The 27602-nt window shown below is 52.9% G+C and overlaps 1 protein-coding gene across 8 annotated transcripts in view; it reads left to right on the forward strand.

The window, feature by feature from the left end:
* The first annotated feature begins 10357 nt into the window (after window positions 1–10357).
* Window positions 10358–27602, forward strand: part of SAMD11 (sterile alpha motif domain containing 11) — an 87108-nt gene continuing 69863 nt past the window's right edge. Inside the window, exons 1-3 of one of the 8 annotated variants that reach the window (XM_048326416.1) lie at window positions 10358–10553; window positions 11075–11883; window positions 13195–13286. In XM_048326416.1, the coding sequence (XP_048182373.1) occupies window positions 10540–10553; window positions 11075–11883; window positions 13195–13286 (915 nt within the window). In that variant the 5' untranslated portion in view covers window positions 10358–10539. Of the gene's footprint in view, window positions 10554–11055; window positions 11884–12522; window positions 12540–12588; window positions 12814–13194; window positions 13287–27602 lie in introns of those variants that run through there. The other 7 variants (XM_048326417.1, XM_048326419.1, XM_048326418.1 and 4 more) reach the window with 7 other exon arrangements.

Genomic DNA, 27602 nt, shown 5'->3' on the forward strand with positions numbered 1-27602 from the left:
TCCCGGGGGCGGGAGGTGATGATTTTCCAGTGGGTATTTGTCAGGTCAGAGTCTGCGCCGCCCGCCGGGCTCCGCGCCGCGCTCCCCGGGTTATTTATTACCTCTCTCCCCGGCGGCAGCGCTGCGGCTCCGGGGCCGCTGCCAGCAACCCGCGGCGGCGGCCGGGGGGACCGGCCGGGGGGTTCCCGAGCAGCGACGGGCGGGCAGCGCTGCTCCGAGCCGGGCTGTGCCGCTCCGAGCCCGGCCGTGCCTGTCCGAGCCGTGCTGTGCCTCTCCGAGCCCGGCTGTGCCTGTCCGAGCCGGGCTGTGCCGCTCCGAGCCGGGCTGTGCCTCTCTAAGCCGGGCTGTGCCGCTCCGAGCCCGGCCGTGCCTCTCTAAGCCCGGCTGTGCCGCTCCGAGCCCGGCCGTGCCTGTCTGAGCCGTGCTGTGCCGCTCCGAGCCCGGCTGTGCCGCTCCGAGCCGGGCTGTGCCTCTCTAAGCCCGGCTGTGCCGCTCCGAGCCGAGCTGTGCCTCTCTAAGCCCGGCTGTGCCGCTCCGAGCCCGGCCGTGCCTCTCTAAGCCCGGCTGTGCCGCTCCGAGCCCGGCCGTGCCTGTCTGAGCCGTGCTGTGCCGCTCCGAGCCCGGCTGTGCCGCTCCGAGCCGGGCTGTGCCTCTCTAAGCCCGGCTGTGCCGCTCCGAGCCGGGCTGTGCCTCTCTAAGCCCGGCTGTGCCGCTCCGAGCCCGGCCGTGCCTCTCTAAGCCCGGCTGTGCCGCTCCGAGCCCGGCCGTGCCTGGTCCCTGTCCCCCGCTCGGCACCGGCCCGCGGTCCTCCCGCTGTCCGGAGCATTCCCGTGGCACTCCCGGAGCATTCCCGGAGCACTCGCTGCTCGGAGAGGGACAGGCAGCAGGGAAAAGGCTCTTCTGCAGGCTGATGTTAAAAAGCTCCGCAGCTAAGTTGCGGAAAAGGGAGTTGGATGCACTTTCTGATCGTGATTTCGTTTGGTGGTGCTGGAGACAGCGTTCCAGCGGAGCATCCCAGTGCGGATGGCTGAGCCGAGAGTCCTGACTCCCTAAACAAGCTCAGCCCTTCCTTAATCACGGGCTCTGTCAAGCAACGGGGGAAATGTGGGTTTGCAGACTTCCGAGGGAGTGCAGCCGATGCCTGGGCAAGGCTGGCAGAGCCTGCTCTCCATGGGCACCGCGGGCTCTGGACCTCGGCAGGGCTGCTCTGGAAGTTGGATTGCAGAACAGTGGGGCTGTAGCTCACCTCGGCTCTCGCTCGTACCTGAGCTCAGATGGTAAAAGTGAGGCACTCGTTTGCCTGGCACAGCTTTTGGACAGCTCTGGCGTGTGTGTTTTTCTGCTTGAGCTCCAGTAGAGCCCAGCCTGGGCTGGGCAGTGGGGTCAGAGCCGTGGCATCCTGCCAGCCACACTTGTCCTGATGAAAAATGACTCAAAATCCACAGGGCAGCACTGTTACACGATTTACATTTATTACATTTTTGTTGAGTCACCGTATGCAAAGTTGGATTTTTAGATAAAACTGAATGCAATCCCCAGGCTGACCTTATCTGCTGTCACCGGCTGTGTTGTGTTCCTAGGATACCTTTAATCCAAGGATTTCCTAGTGCTTTCCAGACGTTCATTAACATTTCAGCCTTATTTCAGCTTGCCTGTTTCCTTGCATGCAAATTCCTCGTGAGTCCAATCAGTTTGGTTCCCTTGGCAGTAGCCAGTGGGACCAGGGTCCTCCCATGGATTTTGTCCCCGGGATTGGGACATGAGCCCGCTCCAAGCATTGGGACAGGAACACCAGGACGTCAGGGCAAGGCCTGATTTGTTGGTTGACTTGTCAGAGAGAAATTCTCCCATTTGTGGGGAATTTTCAGGGCATGAGGGCGAAATGCTCCTGTTTGTGATGGGGATTCTGGGCTCAGCTTTCCTTTCTGCACCTTCTGGCCTGGTCTGTCCCTTGGATGGAGGAGAGTTCCTGACTGCTGCTCTCCCTGGAAAGCACAGGCTCTTGAACCTGATCCTCTGATACAGCTCCTGGGTCCCCACACGAGGCAGACAGGCCACCCCCATTTCTTTGGCAAGGACAAGCAACTCATCTTTCAATCCTGCTCCTGACAGTTTGATCCCTGCTATTGTGAAGGTGCCTTTCAGATTCAAAACTCCTGTGCTGCTTGCCGGGTGCTGCCCAGGTCAAAAAGAGTGGGAACATCTCTCCCATCCTGATCAGAGCTCTTTGGACACAGGGGAAAACAGGAAGCAAAGGAAATATTATTTAGTTATTGTTTAGCTGTATTTCTCTCTTGGTGTCCCCTGCTCGTCTGCATGTCCGGGTCCCCCAGAGCTCCTGAACTCTTTTCTCTCTCCCTCCAATCCGCACTCCCAGCAGTGCAACCATGCCCCAAAAAGCTCAAGGATCACTATGGGGCTGTGTCAGGGCAGCTGTTGGTGCAGGCAGGTGAAGAGAGGCACGTGGAGGGGAATTGGTGCTCCAGAGGCTGCACAGGCAGAGGGGAGCCGGGAAATGCTAACGAGAGAGGTGCTCACCAGCACTCAGGGCTGCTAATTATCCCACGCTCCTGCTTATCCTCAGGAGAGCTGGGGAACTCTCCCTTTGATCCTCCTGCATCTCATCTGATAATTGGATGGGGGTTCCAGATGTTTCTGCTGAGCGTTTTTGGGAGCTGATGGAGGGAGGTGTTTTGAATCAAGGGACAATCCCATGGGTATTTCCAGGGCTCTGCCAAAGGAATGCTTGGGACACCACTCACCTTCCTGTCTGTGTGGAGGTACTGCTAAGATTTATTTGTGTCATCTCTTGAATGGCCTCTTCTTTATCACATACATCCTTAAGGTTTCCCTTTTTTACTCAAATTTCGTGGGGAACAGAGCTGGATGTTTATTTCCTCCTGCTTTGAAGAGGTTGGAATTGGATTATGTTTGTGTCTCATCGCTCCAGTCCTGTATGACCATTCCAATAAATAGATTTACTGAATCAGGAGCATTTCGTGGTAGCTACTGCAGCAGCAAGTCTGAAGACAGCTCCAAGAACATCCATGGAAAAAGAATTTTGAATTTGTCACTGCAAATTCGCACGTTGAGAGCCTGGTTGTGGCAGGTGGATCTTTTAATGAACAGCACATCCAACCTAAGCAAAACAACTTGAGATTTAAAGGTTAATTTTGACAGTAAGTTGCTTATTAATGGGCCACAGATCAAGGAATCAGCAGAAATCAGCTGGGGAGGATTTTTCCTGTATCTTCTGTGAGGAAGCAAATCCTCTCCTGGTCTCACAGAAGCTCTGGTTACAAACTCTCATTGCACTGCAGGTTTCCTTAGGATTTCCAGAAGAATTTCCACAATGGCACAGCACCAGCAGGATGGAGAAGGACAGGGACTAAGAAAGGTCTGTTTGCTTGAAAAAAGTTACCAGCGTGTCAGTGTGGTTACAGGACTGCAGGTCCAACAGCATCTCTATTATTATTATTATCCCTAATAATAATAATAATAATAATAATAATAATGCCTTTCCCCAGCTGAGTAACACAAATAAGATCAGGAAAGCAGCGCTCTTGGGAAAGCTTCCCAAGTGGGAGCTACAGCTCTAATGGTCAAATTCTCAGTGCAGACAAACCCTGCTCTTGTAAAAGTCCAGGGAATGTCCCAGAACTGGGCACTGGTGTCACTAAAGGGCCAGCAGCTTCCTAAGGAAACGTTTTCTGTAACACATTGCTGTGCTGATGTCCAGACCCAAGAACAGACTCTCTGCTGGTTTTGGAGCTGAAATTTGGGGCTGGTTTTATGGCGGTTTTTTGGAAGAAGGGAGGAGAAAGAATGGGAGGCTCAGCCCAGAACGATGTGGATATAACATCTCTAAGCAAGTCCATTTTCCTGGGTTTGTACCTGAGCTTCTCAAAGTTGGCACTAAAGGGGTGACATTAACTTTATAAGGAGAGAAGGAAATGGCATAATTTGCATTACTGCATTTCAAACTACACACCTGATGAATATTAAGTATTAAATCACACAGGTGCACGTGGCCTCTGTGTGTGTGTGTGTGTTTTTGTGCAAACACAGGTCACTCCTAACAAACACAACACATCTGTGGTGCTCTGAAGGTTAATCCAGACCGGGACTCGATTTCCATATTCACTCAGCAAGAACTGATCCAGTCCTTGGAGTTCTAACAGAAATACTGAGGAGATGGGAACACCAGGCATTCTTGCAGCCAAATACAGAGAATTCCCTGGTGAGTTATGCTGGGTCTGCTCTCTCGAGTATCAGCAGGAGGCAGGGGGAGAATCCTGTACTCAATAATTCATGGATCCATAAAGATTTTTTTTAAGCAAGCAATAATTCTTTGGAAATTAAGGCTAATTAAAAGCAATACCATCCTTACACATGCACTCTGTTACTTGCTTAGGACAATTTTATATTTGCTCCTGTGCTGTTCCCGTGTGCACCCTAATCAGTGTTTCGCTGTAATTGTGATTACAGACCACACCAGAGAGACAGACTCCTGAAAAACTGGGTCGTAATAGACTTGAGGGTCTCCTGGATATTTACGGCGCATTAGGCTTTTTTATTTTAGGGTCAGTGCAGCTTTAACCCCTGAGCAGGGGTTTATGGTGATGGGCACAGAGCACGGGTGAGAAGTGGCTGCTGCTTGCTGGACTTAAAAGGGACGACAGGAACTTCAAAGGATCTCTTTCCTCTGCTCCCCATCCTCATTGGCCCTCACCTTCCTCCCCAGAAGAGGGGAACCAGGAAGGGAACATGTGTTGGAACCCAGGGCTGCCATGTCTGGATACAGCACTTTTGGCTAAAGGAAGACGTATGACAAACAAAATCCTTCTCTCTGCTGTGAACAAAACACTGATTTGTATTTGCCAAAGAGTTTAGATAACAATTTTAGGCATCAGGCATTAAAATGACTCGTAAACAGCTTGCTCTGACATTTCTGCATGTCCCATGTGTGCTCTGTTACAGCTCACAATTCCCTGGTTTTGCTCAGTGATTGGGTTATTGAACTTGAGAGAAACAGAGCTCTGGGAATCCATGGAATGGGATGGAAATGCCTGAGGAGTTGTGCTCCCCAGCTCTGCTTTACAGAGGTGTTTGCTCCCAGGCTGGTGAGGGGAGCACCTGAGTTTGGAGTCCCCAGGTGCTGCTGCAGCCCCGCAGTGAGGCAGAACAGGCAGAGACAGAGGCTGGAATGCCTGAATTCTCCTGCAGAAAAGATTCTGTTTGGAAGTCTGACAACAACTAAAACTCAGTGGTAACGAGCTGCAGCAGCAGCTTTTCTGTCCACACTGCACTGGCTGTGAAGGAGCAGAAAAGTTGCTCCTCTTCCAAGAAACTCGAATCACCATGAGAAGATCCAAGTATGCAAATGCCTATTTACATGTTTTTTGAAATACCCCTTTGTTTTGTTTTGGTTATCCCTTTCTTAGTTCTTATCTAAGTTTCTGTTTGATTAAAGCCCTCTGTTGCAGTGTAGTCATGGCAACTGGTTTGGATCAAGCAGTCTGTTTTTATGGGACCGTAGGATTTAAAACTGAACCAAACAAGACGAGCCCTCGTGTGTCCTGCCCCAGGAGTTCCTCAGAGTGACGGAGCTGTGAGTGAGGACTGAGTACCAAGTTCTTGGGGTGTGTTTGTGAGTGCACTGCTCATGCCTGGGCCTGTGTTGTGGGGATGGTTTTGGGTGTGTTTTGTTCGAATATAACCAACGTGTAGAAGGGACCGTGTTCTGGTCACTGTGATGCTGGAGCTGCCTTCCTGAGCTCCCATAATCCATGGAACAAGTGCAGGGAAAACACAGCACCAGGGCCTGCAGTGAGAATTCCCTGCAGAAACACAGGTCCGTGCTGAGGAGCTCCTGTGGGATGTCCTCTCAGAGTCCCGGTGGGAATTCAGTCAGGTTTAGCTCTGGCAGAGGGACGCTTGCTGCAGTCGTGTGTGACACTGCAGGACAGACACAGCCCTGAGCAGGGCCTGTCTGCACATCAAGCTTCTCACTGCTGTAACAACCATTGCTCAGCAAAATTCCTGGAGGGATTTGCACCCTCGTGGGGTGCAGTTCTGAGGTGGAGAGGTGCTGGGTGCTGATCCCAGAGCATTGACTCCACTGCACCAGTTTCTAGAAAGGAGGAGAATCAGCAACACAAAACCTCTCTGCAGAGACACCCAGTGATTTAAAGACTTTAGAAGATGTTGGCTCTAATTAACGTGTTGGGAGCTGTGAGCCAGCTCAGGTAGCACTTCAGCACCTCCTAAATTGGTCAAGACAGGTTCTACCAAGTCTTTAATTTGATCTTCCTAGTGTGTATTAAAAGCAGTCACACCTTGATTACACCAGACTCTTCTAGCACATCGCCTCCAAAAGATTCCTTAACAAGGCTCATCTCTCTCACCCAAAAAAGCTGCTCTGTGCACAGGTGTTTGTGTTCATCTGTGAATTACGGGAGACACCCAGGGCTTATTTTTTATGGCCCTGTTTGATGCCAGGAGGACACACCTCATGTTATCTGCTTTTCAATGGTCACTAATTTCTCATCGTTGTAACCTGGCAATGGATTCCAGCCAGACACATATTCTTGGACAGTCAGTTCTTCAGTGGGTCCTTTTTCTGTTGCTATGATTGTAGGAGGGAAGGCAGGCAGGAAGTTGGGGAAGTGGAGTAGGAAAGGGTGTTGGGACACAGCCAGGCTTTGGACAAACCCAATGTGAGCATCAGTTCAGCATCTCCTGATGCAGTGAGTTTTTCTTAGCAGTGGGCAGAGAGGAATAAAGGTTTTAGGAAAAAGGAGAATCTGGTGGATGCCTTACAACACTGGTATCTCAAGTCTTTCACACGGAGTGAGCAATAAATAACCTCTGAGGAGAGAGGAAGGGGGTTTGAGAGAGGCAATTTGTGAAAATGGTTGGGTAAGGAGAGAGTTTCTTAAACCACTTGTCCCAGGCTGCTCTGGAAGCAGACAGAACACCTTCATTAGAGAGGGGTGCACGCAGCTTGCAGCTCTGGTTGGTGTGTGAGCCCACGGCACCATGACACCACTTCCCAGAAAGGCAGAAAGGCTCCGAGTTCCACAGTGCTCCATTTCCACTCTGATAAAAGGCGGTGTTCTGTAGCAGTGGGATTAAAAGGGGAACAGCCCAGCAGTTCCTGGGAAAGCATTTTTCAGAGGCAAAGCCCTTTCCAGTGTCCTCCTTCCCAGCCTCCCTCCCCTGAACACCCCTGTGCCCTCCCTGTGTGCTGGGCTGTCAGAATAGCTCTGCTAATGAAGCAGTCTGGCCCGAGGCTACTCTTACTCCAATCCCCATCCCGCTGAGCCTGACTCCGGCTGCTCACACGGAGCACAGAGCTGGGCTGCACCCGGCAGGGAATAAAGGACAAAAAGCAGGGAATGCTGGCTATGGCACAGCCCTGGTGTCCCCGAGACTGTGGGAGAGGCTGAGGAATGGCTCTGGCTGGCTCAGGGGCTGCTGGTGTGGCTCTTCGATCTCCTCCCCTGTCCTTTGGTGGGGGCAGTGACTTGGTAGGGAGCGGATGGTTTATTCCTCCCTGGAAATGTGCGAGTGTCAGGGAATTCTGGGGAAAGCTGGGGAAGTGGGGAGAGGAGCCGTTAACCTGCAGCCTTAAGAGGCTGAACACCCCAACATCTTTGGGGGGAACACGATGCACTGGACACTGCCCCAGTTGTTGAAAGCCCTGGCCTGTTGTTTAAACTCTTGTGGTGAGCAGGACAGGAGCTTGCTGGCAGAGTCAGTCCTTGACTGGGAGGAACTCCTGCTGCAGACAAGGTCAGCAAGGCCAGAGCTGCAGGGGCAGCTGTGCTTCCAGAATGCTGGGTCTTCATTTAGCTTGGATGAGGCAGAGGCAAGAGTGGTGCCAGAGGCAGCACGGATGGATGGCATCTGTGCTGGATCCTGCAGAGACAGAAGCCCTGGATCCCTTTCTGAGCTCAGGTTGGTCATCTGACAGGTTTCTCTCTCCTCCCAGCCTCAACCTGTCTTTCCTGTAAAGGGGCAGGGCCTGCATCTGCAGCAGCTCGAAGGACCTTTGATCTCAGTTAGAAACTCAGAGGTTTGCTGAAACACATGTAAATAAATTACAGTTAGGAAGCTTTCCCTTCTTTTATGGGTTGAATAGTGGAAAAATATCCAGGGTAAGTAATTTGTTCATTAAACTGGTGATGGAATGTGGAGGAAAATCTTTCTCTCTTAAGTTTCAGACCTGTGCTTGCAGCATTATCTCCACTTAGAAAACACTTTCTGGCACAGGTAACTCTTTGCAGTTGTTGACACATTTGACCTGAGAGAAAGGTTTTGTTTCAATCCAACGTGATGTATCCCAGAGGTGGAGAACTGAATGTTGAAAAATGATCACTATTTACTCTGTTTGCTGTGGTAGTGCCTCTGTGAGCAAATTAAGAATCATGCTTTCACTTTGCCAGCACCCTGGAAACACACAACAAAAAGCCACGGAGATTCCTGCCCCCAGACTGGGAAACCTGTTCCAATTCCTCCATGTGGAATTTGCAAAGCGTACCTGGCTCTCCCTCTAACCACATGTGCACGGATTTGCGTAGTGCTCTCTGATCTGCTCGCCAGTGGTGAATCTGTTTACACTAATCCCAAAAGCTCTGCTATTAAAGAGACTGGAGCTGAACAACTCCAGACTCTGCTGCTGAACTCAGACACACACACAGAGCTCTTGTCCTTCATTACAGGCAGGACTCGTTAGGGACTTCAGTGCTTGTAAGAGGCTGCTGGGATCGGTCTCAATCTGTGCCTCTCGCACCCCCCAAACTTCACTGAGTTCTGCCAGAACATCTTCCCTGTGTGAGAAAGGTTCCTGGAGGATCCGGGCCACTCCTGTCCTGCTCTCCTGTGACCTCTCCTGGAGGAAACACGGAGCCTTTGAAGAAGGCTGTGGCCAAGCTCTCCCTGCACTTAGAGGTGGAGTTGCCATTAGGAACGGAGGTGGAAGAATAATAACCCTGATGGCTGTGAAAGAAGGAAGGTTTGAGAAAAAATCCCCACTCCCCTGTAAAAAGTGAAAAGAAATCAGGCCCAGGAAGTCAAGTTCCAAAGAAGACAGAGTCAAGGGAAGCATGAAGAAGATCCCAAGGCTCTGCAGAGCCCAGTGCAGTTGGATGTGCCAGGAATGAAGGTTTCTGGGAGCTAAGAGTGAGCTCTTCTCACCACACAGCCCCTCACCTGCCCTCCATCCAGAAGCCTCTGACTGCCACAGAAATGTCTGTGTCTCCCACAGCCTCTTCCAAGCATTTTCCTTGGTTCATTAGGTGATAATAGAAAGTGATTTTTCCCCTGTCATCTTGAGCAATCAGAAGCATTAAGAATAAGAGCCTAAGCCTGAAAGCCTAAATGAGAGGGTTTGATGGGTATGTGGATCTGCCTCCTTCATTAGAGCCAGAAGCAAAGATGGATCCCAGAGCTGGAGTTTCTAGGGAATAAAATAGCAAGAAACAAGGATCGTGGTCAGGCAGCGCCAAGAGAAAACTGAGAAGTGGCAGGGGAAGTTATTGCTCAGAAATGACGCTGCCAGCTCTGCCGGTGGCTGTTGTCACACAGCAAATCCACTTCTCGCTGTCTGGAAGGCAAGGTCAATCTGCCATCACCTCACCCTGGAAGAAGGCAAGTCAGGGGACACAGCTTGGGACAAAGCTGGGAACTTTGGTGTGTTCTGGAGCTCTGAAGCAGAGCTCACACAACTCTCACTGTTCTGCCACCTGATAAAGACTCATGGGCCACGTTTCTTGTCCTGCGTTTAGGGGGATAATTTATTTTTATTTCCCTCGTAGGCTGGATTCTTCCAGCCCAGTCGATCCCACTTTAGCATCCAAAGGCAGGGAACTCCATCTTGTTGAGGTGACACATCCCTGTAACAACCACACAACTTCATTTTGGGCCGCGGGGTCCTCTCGGGGCAGTTCCACACGGACCTCATGCCGTGTCTGCCACAGCTTGTGACGGAAAACAACTTTACCCCGTGTCTCCTAAGTCTTGTTCCATCCATCCATCCATCCATCCATCCATCCATCCATCCATCCATCCATCCATCCATCCATCCATCCCATCCCTGCATGGAAAAGGGAAGGCTGGAGCCAGGTCACAGCTGCCAGGGAGAGCAAGCATCCTGCACGGGGGTGCAGAGGGCCGGGCAGCAGCGGAGCTCGGCCGTGTCCCCGCGGGGCCGGGGCAGCCCCGGGTCCCCCCGGGCCCCTCCCGGGCTGGCGGCAGCCGGCGCTGGCCCCGCCGTCCGTCGCTCACCCCCTCGCCGCCGCCGGCGCGGCGCTTCCCAGCGCCTCCGCTGTTTAAATGGGCCAAGTTAGAGAAGCGGCGGCGGCGGCGGCGGAGGGAAATCTTGTTTGGTCTGAGTCTCCGAACTGTGCGGTGACTTCTGAGCACAGATCAATACGTGTCTGTCCCGACTCGGGGGCCCGGCCCAGCCCGGCGCGGCGTTCGGGGGCTGCGGGCAGCGGCGTGGGGAGCGCAGAGCTGGCGGGGATGGCTCTGTAGATGTCTGTGTGCCTGTGCGTGTGTAGCTGCATTTATATTTATATGTATATATACAGAGGGATATGGAACGTAACCCCGCGTTTCTAAAATTTCGCGCAGGAGTGGGAATTAAAAACCAACTGGCGGGGATCATAAAGGCTTCGGTGGGAGCGGGGCGAGTCTGCACCGCGCAGGTGAAGGTGGGCGGCCCCGGGGAAAGTTCGCCGCCGCCCGGGTGTCTGGAGCCCCGCGGGCAGAGCGCGGAGAGCCGGCACCGGCCGGGGCTCCGTCCTCCCGGCGGGCGCCGGCGGGGCGGGGAGGGGTCGCGGAGCGGCGGCGGGGGCGCAGCGTTTAATTTTAATTACTGCATATAAATAAATAAACCAGGTGTCAGTTTAAAGGAAGCAGGGGGGCAGGGTGAAAGGGGGCTGGGTGGGCGGCGGGGAACCCTCCAGCCTGGCGAGAAGGTGGGTTGATCTCGGGGAATCAATAAGCTTTTTTTTTTTTTTTTTTTTTTTTTTTTTTCCTTAAACCAAAATAATGTCTACGGCAGCAGAGACCTCTCCGAGATGTCAGGTATTAGTCCGGAGGGGCAGATCTGCGAGCCACACAGCAGCTCCCGGGTCTACGGTACATTAGCCTCTCCGTGGGAGAGGGATCCCAGACAGCTCTGCTGGGGAGCCAGCCCAGGAGATTTGTTAGCGGGCTGCTCCGGGGGATACCAGCCACCTCCGGCACCCGAGCGCCAAAGGTGCTTGTGCTGCTGCTGCTGCTGCTGCTGGCGCATTTCATCCAAACTCCAGCCAGAGCGAGGGCAAGTTGAACCGGAGACATTAGAGCCACTGTGCTTTGGAGAGACGAGGGCGCACGGGGAGAGCGGCGGCACCATGCCTGCTATCAAGAAGGAGCGACTTGACAGGGAAGAGATGGCCCTGGCAGCTTTTAACCAGCCCATGGAAACCTTACCTGACTACCTCGCGCCTCTGGCCGCCGCTGCCATTCCGGTGGTCACCCCGCACCCGCCGGCTTACGACCAGATCTTTGCCCACCGCGCGTACCTGGGCTTCCACGAGACCCACCACCCCCACCCGCACCACCCGCACCACCCCCACCACCTCCCCGAGGACCTGATGCTGGAGAGGTTTTCCTCCATCCCGGATTTCCAGCCCTTCTTTGACAACGGAGAGCCTTGCATCGAGGTGGAGTGCGGGGAGAACAAGGCGCTGCTCTACATCAATAAGTTGTGCCAAGGGAGCAAAGGACCCTCTATCCGGTACCGGGGAGAGTGGCTCACCCCCAACGAGTTCCAGTTTGTCAGCGGCAGAGAGACGGCCAAGGACTGGAAGCGCAGCATCAGGCACAAAGGTAAAGGCAGCGCTCGCCGTGTGCCGGGGTCCCCGCGCCGCCCCGCTCCTCCTCAGCATCCTCCCTCTCGCCCCCGTGCTCGGGCAGCGGCATCCGCGGGGGAGCTCAGCGCCTATGAGCGTTCGCGGGGAGAGCCGAGTCCCGACCCCCGCGGCCGTGCCCCCCTCCCCCGCGCACCCCCGGCCCCTCTCTGCCGGATCCCCGCGCCCCGGTACCGCCGAAGTTTTCCGAGCGATTTGGGAACGGTTGCCTTTGGGGAGGGTTTTTGGGGAGGGGGGGAATTGGGGGCTCTCCTCTCCGCTGGAGAGAAGTTTCATTTGGCGCGGGCGGAGGTTTGAACACCGGGCGGGTGGCGGGGTGCGGGCTCCGGGGCTCGGCTCGCTCCGGCCCCGCGGGGGTGGTCGCCCGCCGCCCCTGCGAGCCGCCGGCGGTGGCGGTGGCGGAGCCGGCGCCGCGGGGAGCGGCAGCGCGGCCCGGCCAGGCACCGGCGGGGCGGCGGGCGGGGCGGAGGGGGTGTTCCCCTCGCAGCTGGGTGGTGCGGGACCTCCGCGGCGCCGGCGGCTGCTGACGGGCGCCTGCCCTGCCTCCCTCCCCTCCCCGCCCGAGCCGGCGCCGCAGTCGCGGCTCGGCGGCGGAGCTGCTGCTGCGGGCGGCAGGTGGAGAGCGGGGCCCGGCGGGGCCGGGGGGAGCGGCGGGGGCGGGCGGGCAGAGCCGAGCCCGTGCGGCACGTAATGAGCTGAGAGCTGGAGGTGTCAGCCCGGGGGGCCGAGGAGCGATTAGGAGGTGACTGACACCTCGCCTCGGTTATTGATCGCCAGAGAGCGGGGGCAGCGCTTCGGGGCCGCGCTAATTGTCGCCGCGTCGCGCATCGCGCCCGTTTCTTTTATTACTGGGCTCCTGCTGCCTTCGGGAAGCCTCAGTTCCTCTGGGGTGAGTCAGGAGGAGCGAGGCGCAGCGGACGGAGGAGCAGCGGGAGGGGCCCGGGGCCGTGCCCGGTGCGGGGGCAGCGCGGAGCCCGCGGGGCTGCGGGAGCGCCTCCGGCCGCGGCTCCCCCGGGCTGCGGCAGCGCCGGCACCGAGCCCGGGCAGGGCTGCGAGGGCTGTGCCGGCCTCGCCTCCGCGGGGACCTGCGGGGGAGAAAGTTGGCTGCAGGGGCAGGCGGGGATGGGTGCTGGTAGGCAGGCAAGGGGAGGGCTGTTTATATGAGAGCAGATGCGTGCCTCCCCCTCCCCCCTTCCCGAAATACTTTCCTTTTATAAACGTGCTGATTCTTTTTCTTCTTCTTCTGCTTTTTCTTCTTCTCTGCATATAGGGAAAAGTTTGAAGACTCTTATGTCCAAAGGAATCTTACAGGTACATCCTCCAATCTGTGATTGCCCTGGGTGTCGAATTTCGTCTCCAGTGGTAAGATTATTGTTAAACTATGTGCTTTAGTTAAGACATCTTCCCTCTCCTCTGCCTCCTTCCCTTAAAAAAAAAAAAAAAAAAAATCCCTTTGCTTCTGTGGTCATGGAGCCGTGATCTCTGAGGGTCATCGAGGCTGCCATTGTCCTGCCTGCACTGTGAGGGTTCCAGCAGTCTGTTAGAGGTGAGCAGAGAGGCGCTTGGAAGCAGAGCAGACGGGAAGAGCGGTGTTTGACCTAAAGGAAGCGGCACTCGGTGTGATTTTTTTGGTTTTCAGGGGGAGCTCTGTGTGTGCAGAGACAAATCATACAGGAGCCTCTTCGGTATTCCCACCCCTTCATTTCTGTGTATTGTGCAGAGGTGTGAAAGTGGCTAAATAAAGCAAAAGGGAAATGTAATTGCACCCACGTGTTAGAGTCAGAACAGCCACAGTTTACAAACCATCAGTGAATTCGGTTAGAGGAACAACTCATGTTAAATGCTTACAACTTGAGCGTCATTCATATCATAGATCAGTTATGGCTTTTAGAGATCTTCCCAACTTTTGGGTTCCTTGTGTATTCTGCTGTCTTGCTTTTATCCTGAGACTTGGAAAAATCTCTCATCAACATTTTCGTGGAAAAGATGTTGATGCTATAAATAAAAGGCGACTGAAATCCTAGTAAAGTAAGGCCTTAAAACAGTTCATCGTGTGTAAAAATAACCATGAAGTACAATAACATCTAACTGGGAGGCCAGAGCTGTTGGTTTGGGGAACTAAAGCAGCTCTTGGTCTGAAAGAACAACAGTGACTTAAAGCATTGCCAGTAGCACTGTGGAAACAGATACGGCTGGAAATTTATGTACTTTTATCCACTGGAAATCAACCATTTTTGATTTTGTTGCTTGCTTGGGCTGGAGTGGACAGTCTGTGTTCACATGCAGCATCTTTAGCACCTGGAATGACAGAGCTGGGAGTTCCAGTCCTTCCTGCGCGGTGTCTCTGTGCATGCACGGCTGTGTTACAAATATCCACATTCCCATGGGAAGGGGCTCAGAGCAATAACCAACAGTTCCAGAAATTAATGGGAAGATGTGTCTTGCTTGTGTGGTGTGGCAGCAGCCACCCCACAGCAGTGCTGCCCATCATTGCCCTGGCATTTGAAACCTGGCTCTTCCCAGTCCTCGAGTTTGTGGGGCAAGGTGTGATGTGGTGTGAGCAGCTTTCTCCAGCTGCGAGTTTTGCCTGTGCTTTAGTTGCCAATTGAGTGGGTCGGAGCCAAAAATCTGCCAAGGACGGGGATGTGCTGCCACTGTGGGGATGTGGAGAAGTGCCTGGCCAGGGGACACTGTCTGCTGGACATTTTCTGGGTTAGCAGTAGCCAAAAGGTCATAATACAATTTTCTAGGGGCAGCATTTTTAGGAGTTGTGCAGGGGTAGGTGCATTTCCAGATGGGAAGACAGCTCTGCATGAACCCAGTGTCTGGTACAGGCTTTGAGAACTGAATTTGGAAAGTTCAGATAGAGGAAAAAAGAGGTTGGCGCAGTTTTGGGAAAGGAGAAATTTATCTTTCTGGACTTGCCTCCCACTGCTTCCCCAGCTGGGAAAGGGGGTTTGGATGTCAGAATTGCACAGCAAGGCCAGAGCCCAGTGAGGACTTGTATCAGAACTGATTCTCAATGCTCCCTGCACTTTCTGTGCTGTAATTAGAGCACATCTCTGACCAAAGAAAGGACAGTTCCACATTTTGAACCTGAAGTCTTTAGGCAGTGCTTTGTGGTAGCATGCACGCACTGCACATCCAGAACAAGGAGGAGGATTAGGAATCGGGCATGGTTTATCTTTCCCCATTTAGTGATCGCCCATTCGAGCACCGCTGAGATCCAAGGGCTGATTCTCCTCAAAAGCAGAAATGCTGTATATTTTATAGTGCAGATGATAGACTTGGAATGCCCGGTGGGGGTATGGAGATGGGGAGCCCATCCTGCCTGCAGCTGGTTGCACTGCTCCGAAATCAGTCCCTGGACAGCGGGAATAGGCCAGGAAAACTCAAGCACTGCCTCTGGAAGGGGGCAAGGCAGCCGCCTTTAGGCGTCTGCATCTCCGCCCAGGCAGCACAGCCCGGCTCTCGCTGCGGGGACGGTGCCGTCCCGTGCGGGCCCCGCCAGCCCGTGCAGCCCGGCGGCACCTCCGGCTCCGAGCCCCTGCCCGGGTCCCTCTCGCGGTCGGGGGGGAGAGAGGAGGGGTCGGTCTGGAGAGGAAATTGCAGCGAGCCGCAGCCCCCGGGCTGGCAGCGCCGCCGGAGCCGAGCCGGGCACGGCCTCCCCCCGGGCCGGCCTGAGCCGCTCCCCGCAGGGCTCCGAGCCCCGGCCCCTCCGGCCCCCCCGGTGCCCCCCGGCCGCCGCTGGCGCCGCGTCCCCCGCCCGTGGCCCGGGGGGGCCGGGGCTCGGCGCCCGCCCCCCGCCGCCCGGCGCAGCTCGTTTGCTGCAGCTGCAGACGGGGCCGGCGCCGGGCCCCGCTCCGCCACCGACCGCCGGTTTCCTGCGCGGCTCGGGGGGAGCGGCCCCGCCGGCGCCTCCTCCCCCGGGCCGCCCCCGCGCCGGCGGCCGTCCGTCCATCCGTCCATCCGTCCATCCGTCCATCCATGCATCCATCAGCGGGGGCAGCCGGGGGGATGCGGGGGGTCCCTCCGGGCCGCACGGTCGCTCCGAGCCGCGCAGGATGCAGGGCGGACCCCGGGAATGGGGCGGTGCGGGATGCGGAGCGCATCCGTCCATCCACCCCTCCCTCCATCCACCCCTCCCTCCATGCCTCCCTCCCTCCATCCATGCCTCCCTCCCTCCATCCACCCCTCCATCCATCCATCCCTCCATCCATCCCTGCCTCCCTCCATCCATCCATCCATCCATCCATCCATCCATCCATCCATCCATCCATCCATCCGTCCATCCATCCCCTGCGTGCTGGGATACGGGAAGGGCTGAGTGGCCTTCCCAGGGCCGGGGTGCGGGCGCAGCCACGGGGAAGCGGGGTCTGCCCCTGGGCTTTGTGCCCTCACTGAGGTTTTTGCCATCTGGACGGGAGAAATGGCACGGGTCCCTTCAGTTTTGCAGGGCACAGGACGCCAAACCTTCACAGAGTGAGCTGCCAGATGTGAACAGGGCTCTTTCCCCCAAATTTGTACTTGTCAGTTTTGGGCAGGCACAGTTCATGTTGTTTGGAGCCCTGGATGGATTCCAGTCTGTTCTGGTGAAACCCATTCCCTCCAGGGTTTCCTCTGCCCCATCGAATTTCCCTCAGTGCTGCAAACAGCACCATTCTCTCCATCTCTGCTTTCAGCCCGCAGCCAGGGCTGCTCTTGGAAGGGGCAGGGGGCTTTTACAGCCCTGAAATCCTTACTGATGAAGGAAAAGACCTTAGATTTCTGAAGTCCAGCATCACACATCCAGGATAACAGTGGAAGGACATTCCTTATGAGACACTTGATTGTTTCCCTTATCAGACGGAGTGTGACCTTTGCTGTGTTTTCCATTCTCGTAGTGCTGCCTCTGAAAGGGAGTTAGGGCTGGAGATTGGCTGCTCCTCATCCTCTTTTCCCATCATTTCTTGGACAGGGTGTCTGTTTGAAAAGTGGCCCTCGTTGAGACTTCAGGGTTTGAGGCACAGGTAGAGAAGGAAAGATGCATTTCCCCAAAGCTGTTGTGACGTGGTCACATTCAAACAAAACAAAACAAAAAGTGCAATAAATGATGTTTGGGGTTTGCCCCATCTCCTCCATCACAGGCAGAGACACAGGGTGGCTGTGCAAACTGGGGCACTGACAATGGGAATTAATTTGCCTGCTGGGGCCGTGTTTTGCTCTTGGGTTGATTTATACGTGATTTTTTATTTGCTGCTTTTTGCTTTTCGTCATCATGGTTGTTGTTTTCCTTTGCTGCCCTGAGGTTCAGGCGTCAGTCCAAGACTTTGTCAGGGATGGAAAGAGGAACTATCTGCTAACTTCAAAAATGCCAGTAATGAGCAAAGTCTGTTGTTTAGCCCTGAGGTTTCTGAGCATTCTCCTGGTCCCTGTTTTGGGTGCAGGGGTGGAAGCAGCTCTGTGTCACCCCAGAGAGTGGCTTTGTGTCACTCATGGGTTGGCTCTGGCTGCAGCTCCACTCTCTGTCCTTCCCCAGTGTTCCCCTCCTGGCTGCTCCACAGTTTCCCTGGAGAGCCAGGAGCAGAACAGCACATGGGCAAGGGAGGGAGATCCCGGGGCTACTGAGTGTGGTGGGATCCAAATTCAGAGGCTTTGACCAAAAGCAGAATCTCCCACACCAGGCACGAGTCTTCCAGGAGAGCTCTCCTATGGAAAGAGGACTTTGCGTGCTGGAGAATTTACTTGGCTGCCTGCAGAGGCAGGATTAATTCTGAAATTTCACTGTTAACTGAATAGATTAGATTTAGGGTCCTTTCTGAGCTGCTGTGGGCTTAGGGATGGGAGCTGGAGAATGCTGGGGTTTATGTGCAGGGACTGTTTTCATAACTTTGCCTTTGTGTCCCTCGGGGCTGCCTTATGAATGTGGAAAAAGCCCCTCTGTAAAGCAGACTTATAAACCTCCAAATCCCGCCAAGGTCTTTGGCACAGTCTCTTGATTTTTATTTGTGGTTTCATGCTGATTTGGCTTGTTGCTTTTAATCCAGCACATTTTAGTTCAGGTTAGTGTTTGTTGGAGGTTTTGGAGTTGGATGGGCTTTTTTTGTTTATTCGTGGGAGTTTTTTTGGTTCTGTTTTGTTTTTTAAAGGACTTGGCCCAGGTGGATTTCAGCCTGTGGTTGCACTGTGGTCTTGCAAGTCCAACTTGAATTCTTAACAGAAGTTTATTCAAACTCTGTCAGATCTCAGCTTTATGGAGAAACTGGAGATGTGGTGAATCCTGGTCTGAAATGGGCTGAGGGACTCACAGAGCCCACCCAGTGCTGGGCAGGGGCGCTGAGTTTGGGTCCAGCTCACAGGGGTTCCTGCTCTGAGGGCAGTGGGAACCTCTGTGCTGCTGCTTTCACAGAAGGATCCCTAAAATCCACTGCTTTGGGGTCACAGAGCGCTTCCAAGAGGGGATTTTCAGGAGAAAACAGCTGGAAATGGGAATCAGTGTGGCTGGGAGAGGTGCTCTGAAATGTGCTGTGCAGTGAAGTTATTCCTGATGGTCCAAACTGCTCCTGCACCCGGCAGCAGCTGCCCCCGTCAGGGGGCTGGAGGGTGGGTGCTGCACCCATAAAAGGAGCAGTTATTGTTCTGCACAGAGGCAAAACAAACCCAGATCAATGGCACTGAGAGTGCCAGAACAATGCTGAAGGATTTAATTTTGTGGATTATTAAATACCCTCTGGAAAGGAAAATATTAATTGGATTGCAGGCTTGTGAGTGAACAGCAGAGATGTAGAAGCAGCTGTGGCTTAGGAAAATAATTTTATCTTACAAGGGGCTTTAAGGAGCTCCAAGGGGGGAGGTTTCCCCTCGTGCAGGAGCTGGGGTGAAGATTTCTGCTCTTCCAGGGAGCAGTGAGGAGACAATGGAGGGGAAAGGTCTCGTGTGATAGAAGGACGGAGGAGGATCCGTGTGTGAGGTCAGTGCTTGTGGAAACCAGGCCAGTATAACCCTGCCTGGGAGAGAGGGAAGGAAAATTTCTGCTGAGCTTGGTGTGTGTGAGGGTTCTGCTTGGAGGAGCAGATCTTCTCCTGGGATGCTCTAAAGCTGCAGAGGGGGTTCCTTATCCCATAGACTTCAGCACGGGTTTGATTCCCTGAAGTGTCCTGGGCTCTGCTGTAGGGAGAGGCAATTTCTGAGCCCTCAGCCCCTCTGGGGGCAGGTCTGACCCAGGAAATGGGCAGCTGCAGCCAGCTCTGCAGACTGGTGCCAGAATTCTCCTGCTCTGAGGAAAAGAAAGTGAAGCCTGGGAAGAAAGACAAATAAATGTAGAGAAGCAGGGGAAGCAACATCATCTCGTTAGCGCCGTGTCAAGGGCAGTGTAAAGGTGACACAGGAGAAGTAATTTTGCTGTCAAAATTATTTAGAGATGTCATTAAACTGCTTAGGGCTGTCTCTGGTGCTTCAGGGCACAGACACCTGGTTTTAATTTGCACTGCTCTGTGTCCAAACTCGCTGGTCTCACTCAAAGGGAGCGGTGCTCGTTTGGAGCCTGGTGGCAAATGCCTTCAGTGAACTGGGAGCTGAAAGGCAAAGGGTGACCAAGAGCACAATGAACTCCCCCATAAACTTTGTTAATTTAAAACTATCAACCAGTTCAGGTCTGCAGGGATGATGAACTTTTCAGAATGCCTGTTCTGGTTCAGTTATGGGACAGGGAGAGCAGAGAACAGGGTCCTACTGGAAACCTACTGGAGGTGTCCAGGGTCAGGTTGGACGGGGCTTGGAGCAGCCTGGGATAGTGGAAGGTGTCCCTGCCCATGGCAGGGGGTGGAATTTAAGGTTCCTTCCAAGCCAAACCAGTCAGGGATTTTATTATGGGCCCTGGACTTTGGAAAAGAGATCCCCTCTGTTTTTATTTAATTATTGCTTGACAAAAATATTACGCTTGTAAAATCACGCTGTTTGCTCTATATTTTTTTTATTTTTCTCTCCTGTTTGTTTGCTTTTGTGGGGTTGGTTTGTTTGTTTTTCCTTCCCCCCTTCTGCATTGTCTTGCCCTGTTTCTCCTATGCCCAGTCTGTTTCCTTTATCTAGAAAATGTCTTATGATGCCCTCTTCCCTCCCTTCTTCCTTCTCTATTGAAATGCATCATCTTCACTTTCTCAGCTGAAGAATTCACCATTCTCACCATTTCAGGGCTTTTTCTTGCTGTTAGGACATGCTCACCTCCCTCACTCCTGGCAGATGTCACTGGAGAACTCATTACAGGGCCCTCTGTCCCAAACTTGTGTTTTCCAGCTGAGGGCAAGGAAAGACTCTCCTGAAGAGTTCATCAATGCTGCAGGAATCAGGTGCAGTTTGCAAATAAACCAGAGCACCTCTGCTGTGCTCTCAGCCTGCTGTGGAGTGGAGGTGCCTCTGTCCACACCCCCTGCTCTGCTGGAGCTCTGCATTTCCTTCCTGTTGTTCTTGGCTCTTATTTTAGCAAAACCAGCGAGGACAGAGAGGAAATTACACATCCCCCTGGGTCAGAAATAGAATCTGATAAGGGATTTTCTTGTAACAGTGTCTGAGGATGAGGAAGGATGAATGAAGGGAATTCCCAAGCACTGAAAGGTTCTTGCTCATTTATTTTGCCTCTAGTCCATGGGAAAATTGTAGCTTTTACTTCGTTTTGCACATGGATACAAAGCCACAGGATCTGGGAAGCCCATCAAGCCCAAGTTTGCCCTGTTCTTTGATTAGCTGCACAGAAATATCGCTGCGCATCAAATCCCTCATTTTCAGATGTCAAGACAGCTTCAATCCCTCTGCAGAGCAGGTTCTTTAATCATCTACATCTCCAGCTGGAAGGGAACCTGCAGCAGCATTCACCAAGCAGCCAGGTCAGTGGAGGCAGTGTCACCTTGGGGTGACATCCACCAGCACCAGCCAGGGAAGTTGTCTCCGTGGCTGAGAATGGGAATTCCAGAGGATTGGGAAGCTGGAAAAATGGAGAGCTTTTGGTGATGGAAGAGCCACAGGACAGGAAATACAGAAGCTGAAATATTTCTGATGACAGAACTGCAGCGAAGTTGTGTTTGCTTGGAGCTGGTGCCCAGTTCAGTGCCGGGATTGCTTCAGGCGATTGCAGAAGCAGCTCTGGGATTTTAAACGACTTCGGTTCACTTGGGCCTCTTAATCACCACAGCTCCTTGGTAGGAAACTTCCCTGTTCCCTTTGAAGAGCCAGAGTTCCCTGCCTGGAGTGTCCTACCCCGGAGCTGGTGTTTATCAGAGCTCTGGGGCTGTGCTCACTCGGGTTAGGAGTGGATCCCACCCCAGGGGCAGCTGCTGCTCTGCCTCTCCCTGCCTATCTCTGCCCATCAAATTGCAAAACCTCCCCTGTAACCCCATCCCTGCCTTTTATCCAGAGATGGATGTGATAGGTGGTACTGGCTGAGGGAGCTGCTTTTGCTGTGTTGCCAGGGCAACCAGAGATGGCCCCTGAAGACAGGAAAGGGCAAACATTCCTTTCTGCTACAGTCTGGAGCATCAGTGATTGAATGAGATTAGATGGAATTAGATAATCCTGAAATTCACAGTGATTTGACGCCAGACCTTTATTAAATAAGTAAAAGTACCAGCCCTTATAATAAAAATGAATTCTTTTAGATCAATAACTTTCCCCACTGTTCGTCACAGCTGTGTTTCTTGAGATCTCTTTTTCTGTGGCACGGAGTGAACCACACAGACCTGCCTTTTTTAATTTTATTTTTTTCTCCTCTCCCAGAGGGGACTATGATATCAATTCCTCTTTTATTTCCCCCTTGTGATTCACCCACTTAACCCTAAAGTGCCCTTGCAAAGGAAGGCACTGCAAGGCTCTTCAGGGATGATTCAATGCACTGGAATTTACAACACTGGGGTTACTTAAACATTGCACACCATTAGTCTTAAGTATTATAATGTTTTAGAGTTAAAGAAAGAAAATGAAAACACATAAAAATATGTTATGAATGGCTGGGAAGTTTTTTGTTCCTTGTGTGTTCCATGCCCAAAACTCTTGGCACCTCATCCATGCCTGGCATGTTCCTGCTCAGCTGCAGTGGGACCGATAACATCATGTTCACATCTAAAGTGAGTGTGGGTTAAAACGTGAGTGCAGGGTGGACTTTGATCACAATCAGCCAAGATTTACCTCGGTTTAACTCTGCTGACTTCCTTTTCATCTTCAGACTGGCAGGGCTTGCATCAAAATCCGCTGTGCACCAGAGGGCACCCAGCAGAGCATGGAAAATTTGGGGTGTTCTGGCCCTCAAGCAGCCCTGTTTCTTCTCAGGCTGTGTTGGCCCTTGCAGAGCAGAGGGTTGATTTATTCAGATCGATTTTTTTTTTTTGGTGGTGCAGCTCCAAACACCCCTGCTGAGGGTGTTGCAGGCCCAATGGACAGTTCGTGGTGTCACCGCAGGGCAGGAGCAGCCTGGCTGCTCCTCAGCAGAATGCTTTTAATTCTGAATTAAAATCTAATTCATTTTCTAATCCCTGCATTAACAGTGGGATTTCTTAAAACATCTTTGGCTTGAAATTCAAGAGCTGCTCGTGCAGGTCTGGATCTGGACTTGTTTGTATCAGCAATGTGGATCTGGGTTTTTTTTTTTGAAGTCTCACCTTGCTGTGATGGATTTCTCAGGCATAAATTCAGTTAAGAGTAATTCCGTGAGGCTGGGGAGCATTTCTGTCCCCTGGTGTGTGCAGAGGGCAAAAATCATCCTTGCTTTGGGAGGATTTAGTTCTGCCTTTGATGTGTCTGCTGTTGTCTTTAAATCACTGTAGAATCTGCAAAAAGTGTGTTTAAAGGATATTTGAAATGATGTGCCCTAAGTTGCTGTGCTTTTCCTTTAGCTGAAAAACTTCCATCTTGAGAGTAATTTTGGTGTTGTGGTGGGACTCCTCCAACCCCCTGGACTGCTTTTCATGGCAAGCTCTGGAAACAAGAGTGAAAACTCATTTTTCCCCCCGCATCATAAGGAAATACTGAGATGCAGCAAAGTGAGAGAGAGGGAAGGGCAGAGGAGGCTGAGAAATGGGTGTGAGTGGTGGGTTCAGAGCAAATTGCTCTGCACTGGGAATAATCCCACCCTCACCAGCAGGAGAACAGAACAAGTTGCTCATTTTTAGGATCATGGAATTCTGGAGTGGTTTGGGTTGGAAGAGACTTCAAAGCCCTCGAATCTCATTCAGGGACACCTTCCCCAGCCCAGGTTGTTTGGAGGATTCAGGCAGGCAGAATTCTCCCTTGCAGGGCTCTAATTCCACATTCAGAAAGTTGTGTGGTGTCAGAGCAAATACCTCGCAGAAATCCAAGCACATTATGCTGGCACTATTGTCTCAGCAAAAAAAAAGATATATTGGTTTAACATCTTTTCCATTAACAAGCTTTAATTTGCATAAATTATATCACCCTCTGTTAATTTATTATTACTTGTTCGGTTTCCTCTATTTCATTATTTCTCCTGGGGGTTATAAAATTACTTGGATTATTCTGCTTAAGCTTTTTAAAATACAGTCACAGTGCTGTGTTTTCCCATTTACCTTGTATTTCCTCATTGTTCTGAGGCTCATTAAAAATCTGAGTGAAGTGTCTCAAGAACTTCCCTGGATAAGTATCCCAAAAGCCTTTTAGAGCAACTTACCCAAATCTGCTGATTTAAACCTGTATCACTTTGGAAGTTTCTGTTTGGACACCTCCTAATTCACTGCTGGAGTGAAAAGTGTTGCATGTCCATGCCATGCCAGAGCTGGCTTTTCCTCCCAGTGCAGAAACAAAAGATGTACTGAATATTTTTATTTTTGCCTTATTTCCGATGGTTCTGTCATTGCCATCTAACAATGGGCTGAAGCCACTCTTACCTCCTGTCCTCAGTAAGCCAGGCTGCAGTTCTCCAGTGAATGAAGGCATGATTAAAATCACACATGCAGTTATTGAAGATTAAAATCTTCCTGATGGGTGGGGAAGGACAGGCCTTCCCCACTACAAAGACCCTTCCCCTGATGCTGTGCTGATGAAATGTCCCAAAGCCTGTCACTCCTTGGGATCTGCTTTGTGTCTCCAGTGGGATTTCTGCCTTCCTCCTCCTGTTCAGAGCTGGGATGATGGCAAAGCCGGCGTGGGGCTGAGCTGGAGCTGCTCTGGGCTCTGGGAAGGGAGTGGTGCTGTCCCTCCAGCCTCCCCTCGTGCTCCGTGCCGCTCCGCAGCCCGAGCTGTGCCTTTGGGTGATGGAAAGCTGTGCCAGGCTCCCAAAAAAAGGCTCTGGGGCTGCCTTGGGAGAGCCAAGCCTTCCCCACCTCGCTGCTGCTCCAGCCCTCCCTCCTGTCTGTCTGTCTGCTCTTGTTTTCTCCTGGTCCCTCAGTCAGGGCTCCCGCTCTGGCCCCAGATCCCGAGGCGAGGTGGGTTTGCGTTGTACCAAGCTGTGATCCCAGCGTGTCCTGTCAGGGCTGCGGCTCCTGGAACAGCCTCAGCCTCCCTTGGTGTTTGCTCTGAGGTGTCAGTGCAGGGCTGTGTGCACAGAAGAGGAGCGTGGAGCCTCTGAACCCTGATTATTTCCATCAGGAAATGCCCTCCTGCCCTGCTCCCTCCCTCCCCAGCGGAGTTCTCTGCTCGGAGGAGCCTCCCCAGCGCTGCTGGCACCGAGGGCTGGGAGTGTGAGCCCTGCCTGGCACGGAGCATCTCGGTCTCCCCGAGCTGTGAAAGCTGCCATATGCTGAGGGATGTGCAGGGAGAGAGACTCTTCCCTCCGAGCCTCCCTGGATGTTCTGGCAGTGTTTAATCTGTCGGGGGCTGCTCTGCCACTCACTCTGATCCCAGCAGGCCGGCGGCTTCCGATCAATAACAGCCTTGATAGCAAATAATTCCACCTTGATCAGAGAATCCTGGTAATTAGAGCTGGAGAGGAGGCGTGACATCAGCAGGGCTGGGGGCAGGCTGGCATTTCAGGAGGTGCTTTTGGGGCTTTTTGGCTGCTCTTGGAACTCAGTGTGAGCAGGGCTGGGCTGTTCTTGCCCACAGGGACCACTCTGGGTGCTGCATTATCCTCCCTCAATGTGAAAACCCCTGGTTTAAACATGGAAGAGGTGAGGGAGAAGAGGGGCATGAGGAGAGGAAATGATCCCTTGTAATCCTCCGGGAAAAGAGCTGGAAATGGGGTTCCCCCCGTGTCACAATGCCACAAACACGATGGTGGCTGCTTCCTCCAAAGAGATTTTGTTTTTTCTTTTTATTGCTTTTGCCACCCTTGTAAGGCCCAGCTGTACCCTACGTACAGCCCAGCAAATCTGCTTTATATCAAGGTGAACTTTGATACATTTTATTAATATCACACTCATTATTTGAAGATTTGAATATGCATGGCACATACAAAACTATTCTTTAGCTTGTGCTTTTTTATTTAATTACTTCACATTTATAGAACACGAGCCTGTCGTTGGCTTGTAAGTGCCATGCAGTTAATTAAAAATGCAGTCAAATTCAAAGCTGCCTTTCTGGCCCATCTCAGTCATCCCTGGCTTCACCTCATGGATTACCCACCATGTGTGGGAGTCATTCCAGACGGAAAATTCAGCGAGGAAAAAGCCTCAGGAGCCTGACTTGGAGCCTTCCTGGGTTAACAGTGCAGAGAATTGTACCAAGTTTGTCTGGGAAGAAGAAGGAGGGGGAAAGGGGAGGCACCAGGGGCTGGAGGTTCAGCAGCTCAGGTGGCCCCAACCCTTTCCTTCAGAGCTCTCCCTCTCTGGGAGCCGCTGTGCTGTGACAGCAGGTGAGAGGCAGCAGCTCAGGAGCTCCCAGTGCACATTCCTGGTTCCAAAAGCGCATTCCCAGGGTGAGAAAGGCAGCAGTGGTGCCAGCAGGGCTCCTGTGTGGGATCCCTCCTCCCGGGGAGGTGCAGCTCTCCTAATCTCCCTCCCTTATCCCTGTTCCAGCTGCCCTCCTGGGCTCGGTAAATAACACCCGGGAAGCCACAGGGATCAGCGAACAATCAGTGGCCTCCCAAGGGGGCCGAATTTCTTTCCTCCTAAATTCCACCTTGGCAGTCTTTGTGAAAGAATCCACAGTTATTATTCGTTTAACTTGTATTTTTAAATGCTACTCTTGTCTTTTGTTTACCTTCCCGACTCTAAATGTGATTTCAGAGGGGATTTTTCTGGAGTTGCAGCTGGCACCCAGTGTCCAAACAAAGCCAGGCCTCTGCCTCTTGGAGTGCCTGGTGTTGCTTTGCTCTTGCTGTGTTTGGGGATGGCTCACCTGCCCCAGCACAGCGCACAGGGAGATCCAGCTGAGCCTCTGGAAGCATCTGCAGGGATTTGTCCATCTGATCCCTGTTTATTTTAATAGGGCATTTACTTCTCAGGAGCTGTCTCAGACCTGATCTCGTGTCTCCAGAACTAATGGGTGTAAGAGTTTGACCCTAGTTTGATTTAACCCTTATTTTGGCTGTTTCTCCATCAGAATTTGGGTCTGTGCTGGGTTTGAGTTGGGTTTTGCCTGTGCAGGGATTACACTGTGGAGTTCAGGGGATGTTGTGCTGTGCTCTGACATTTGGATTTTGCTTTTGCTTTGAGCTGGAGTGAGAGAAATCCAGAGAAAGATTCCTAGAGCAGGATCTGTCCATGGCAGGGCTCCCCTGAGCTGGGGACAGGAATTCCTGGAGCAGGATCTCTCCATGCCCTTTCAAGCAGGTGTGGGCACCATCACCTCGGGACTGGGTGTCTGCAGGGAAAACCAAAGCTGTAAACTGGAAGCAGTGACTCCTGTAGGAGGGAGATGTGATGGAAAACGTGCCCAGGGTGGGATTTCACTTTCCCTTTCCCAGCCTCCTCCAGTGCCGATGCTCCCGGGGTGACCCAGAGCTGCTTAGCAGAGCACAAGAGGATCAGGAGGCCTCCGAGGAGTCTGTGTCTGCTGGAGCTGCAGGGGGGGGATTAGGATTGGCACAGTGTAATTGGCAGAGCTTGTGTTTGGCCGGGCTTTTTGTTTTAACAGGCCCAGAAAATCAGCAAGTAAATAATAACTTGGGCCTGCAGTTTGCTGTGCAGCACGTCAGCATGGAAGGGGAGCAGTGCCAGCCATGGCCCCGGCTCCCCTCCTCAGGAGCTTGGCACAGGTGTGTTTTACCTGCAGTTATCCAGGAGAACGCCCATCCAGGGGCTTTCCAAGCCCGGCTCAGCGTCATTCCAGCACGGGAAGGAGCCCCAGCCTGGAGGGGATTACTCGTGCGGGAGAAACCCAAGGTGTTCCCACTGAAAACTGTGTGGGTTTTAGTTGGGTTTTTTTGCAGATGTGCTGTGATTTAAAGCAGGGAATGGCAGCTGCAGAATGGCCCTCAGCAAACGTCCAAATCCAGCCCCTTCTCTGCAGCAGTTTTGTTTTAAAAATTGAAGGAAACCTCCAAGACTCACAACAAACAGTTGTGGGCACGTTGTGTTACTGTGGGTGTGCGTACAACAGACCGAGGGCTGGGGGCTCTGGGTGGAAGGAGCTGCTGGAATTCCTGCAGGCCGGTGCTGCAGGTGAGAGCGGCTTTGTGCTGCTGTGCCGCTGGTGGAAGTCTCTGTCCATGGTGTCAGTGCTGCTGGAAGCCACCCCCGGCCCCGCGGTCCCAGCTCTGCTTCCCACCCTGGGGAGATTCCCCAGTGCCTGACAGGGGAGACACCATTTCCTGATAAATCG

Source organism: Corvus hawaiiensis, chromosome 22 (assembly GCF_020740725.1).
Source record: "Corvus hawaiiensis isolate bCorHaw1 chromosome 22, bCorHaw1.pri.cur, whole genome shotgun sequence".
NCBI lineage: Eukaryota > Metazoa > Chordata > Aves > Passeriformes > Corvidae > Corvus > Corvus hawaiiensis.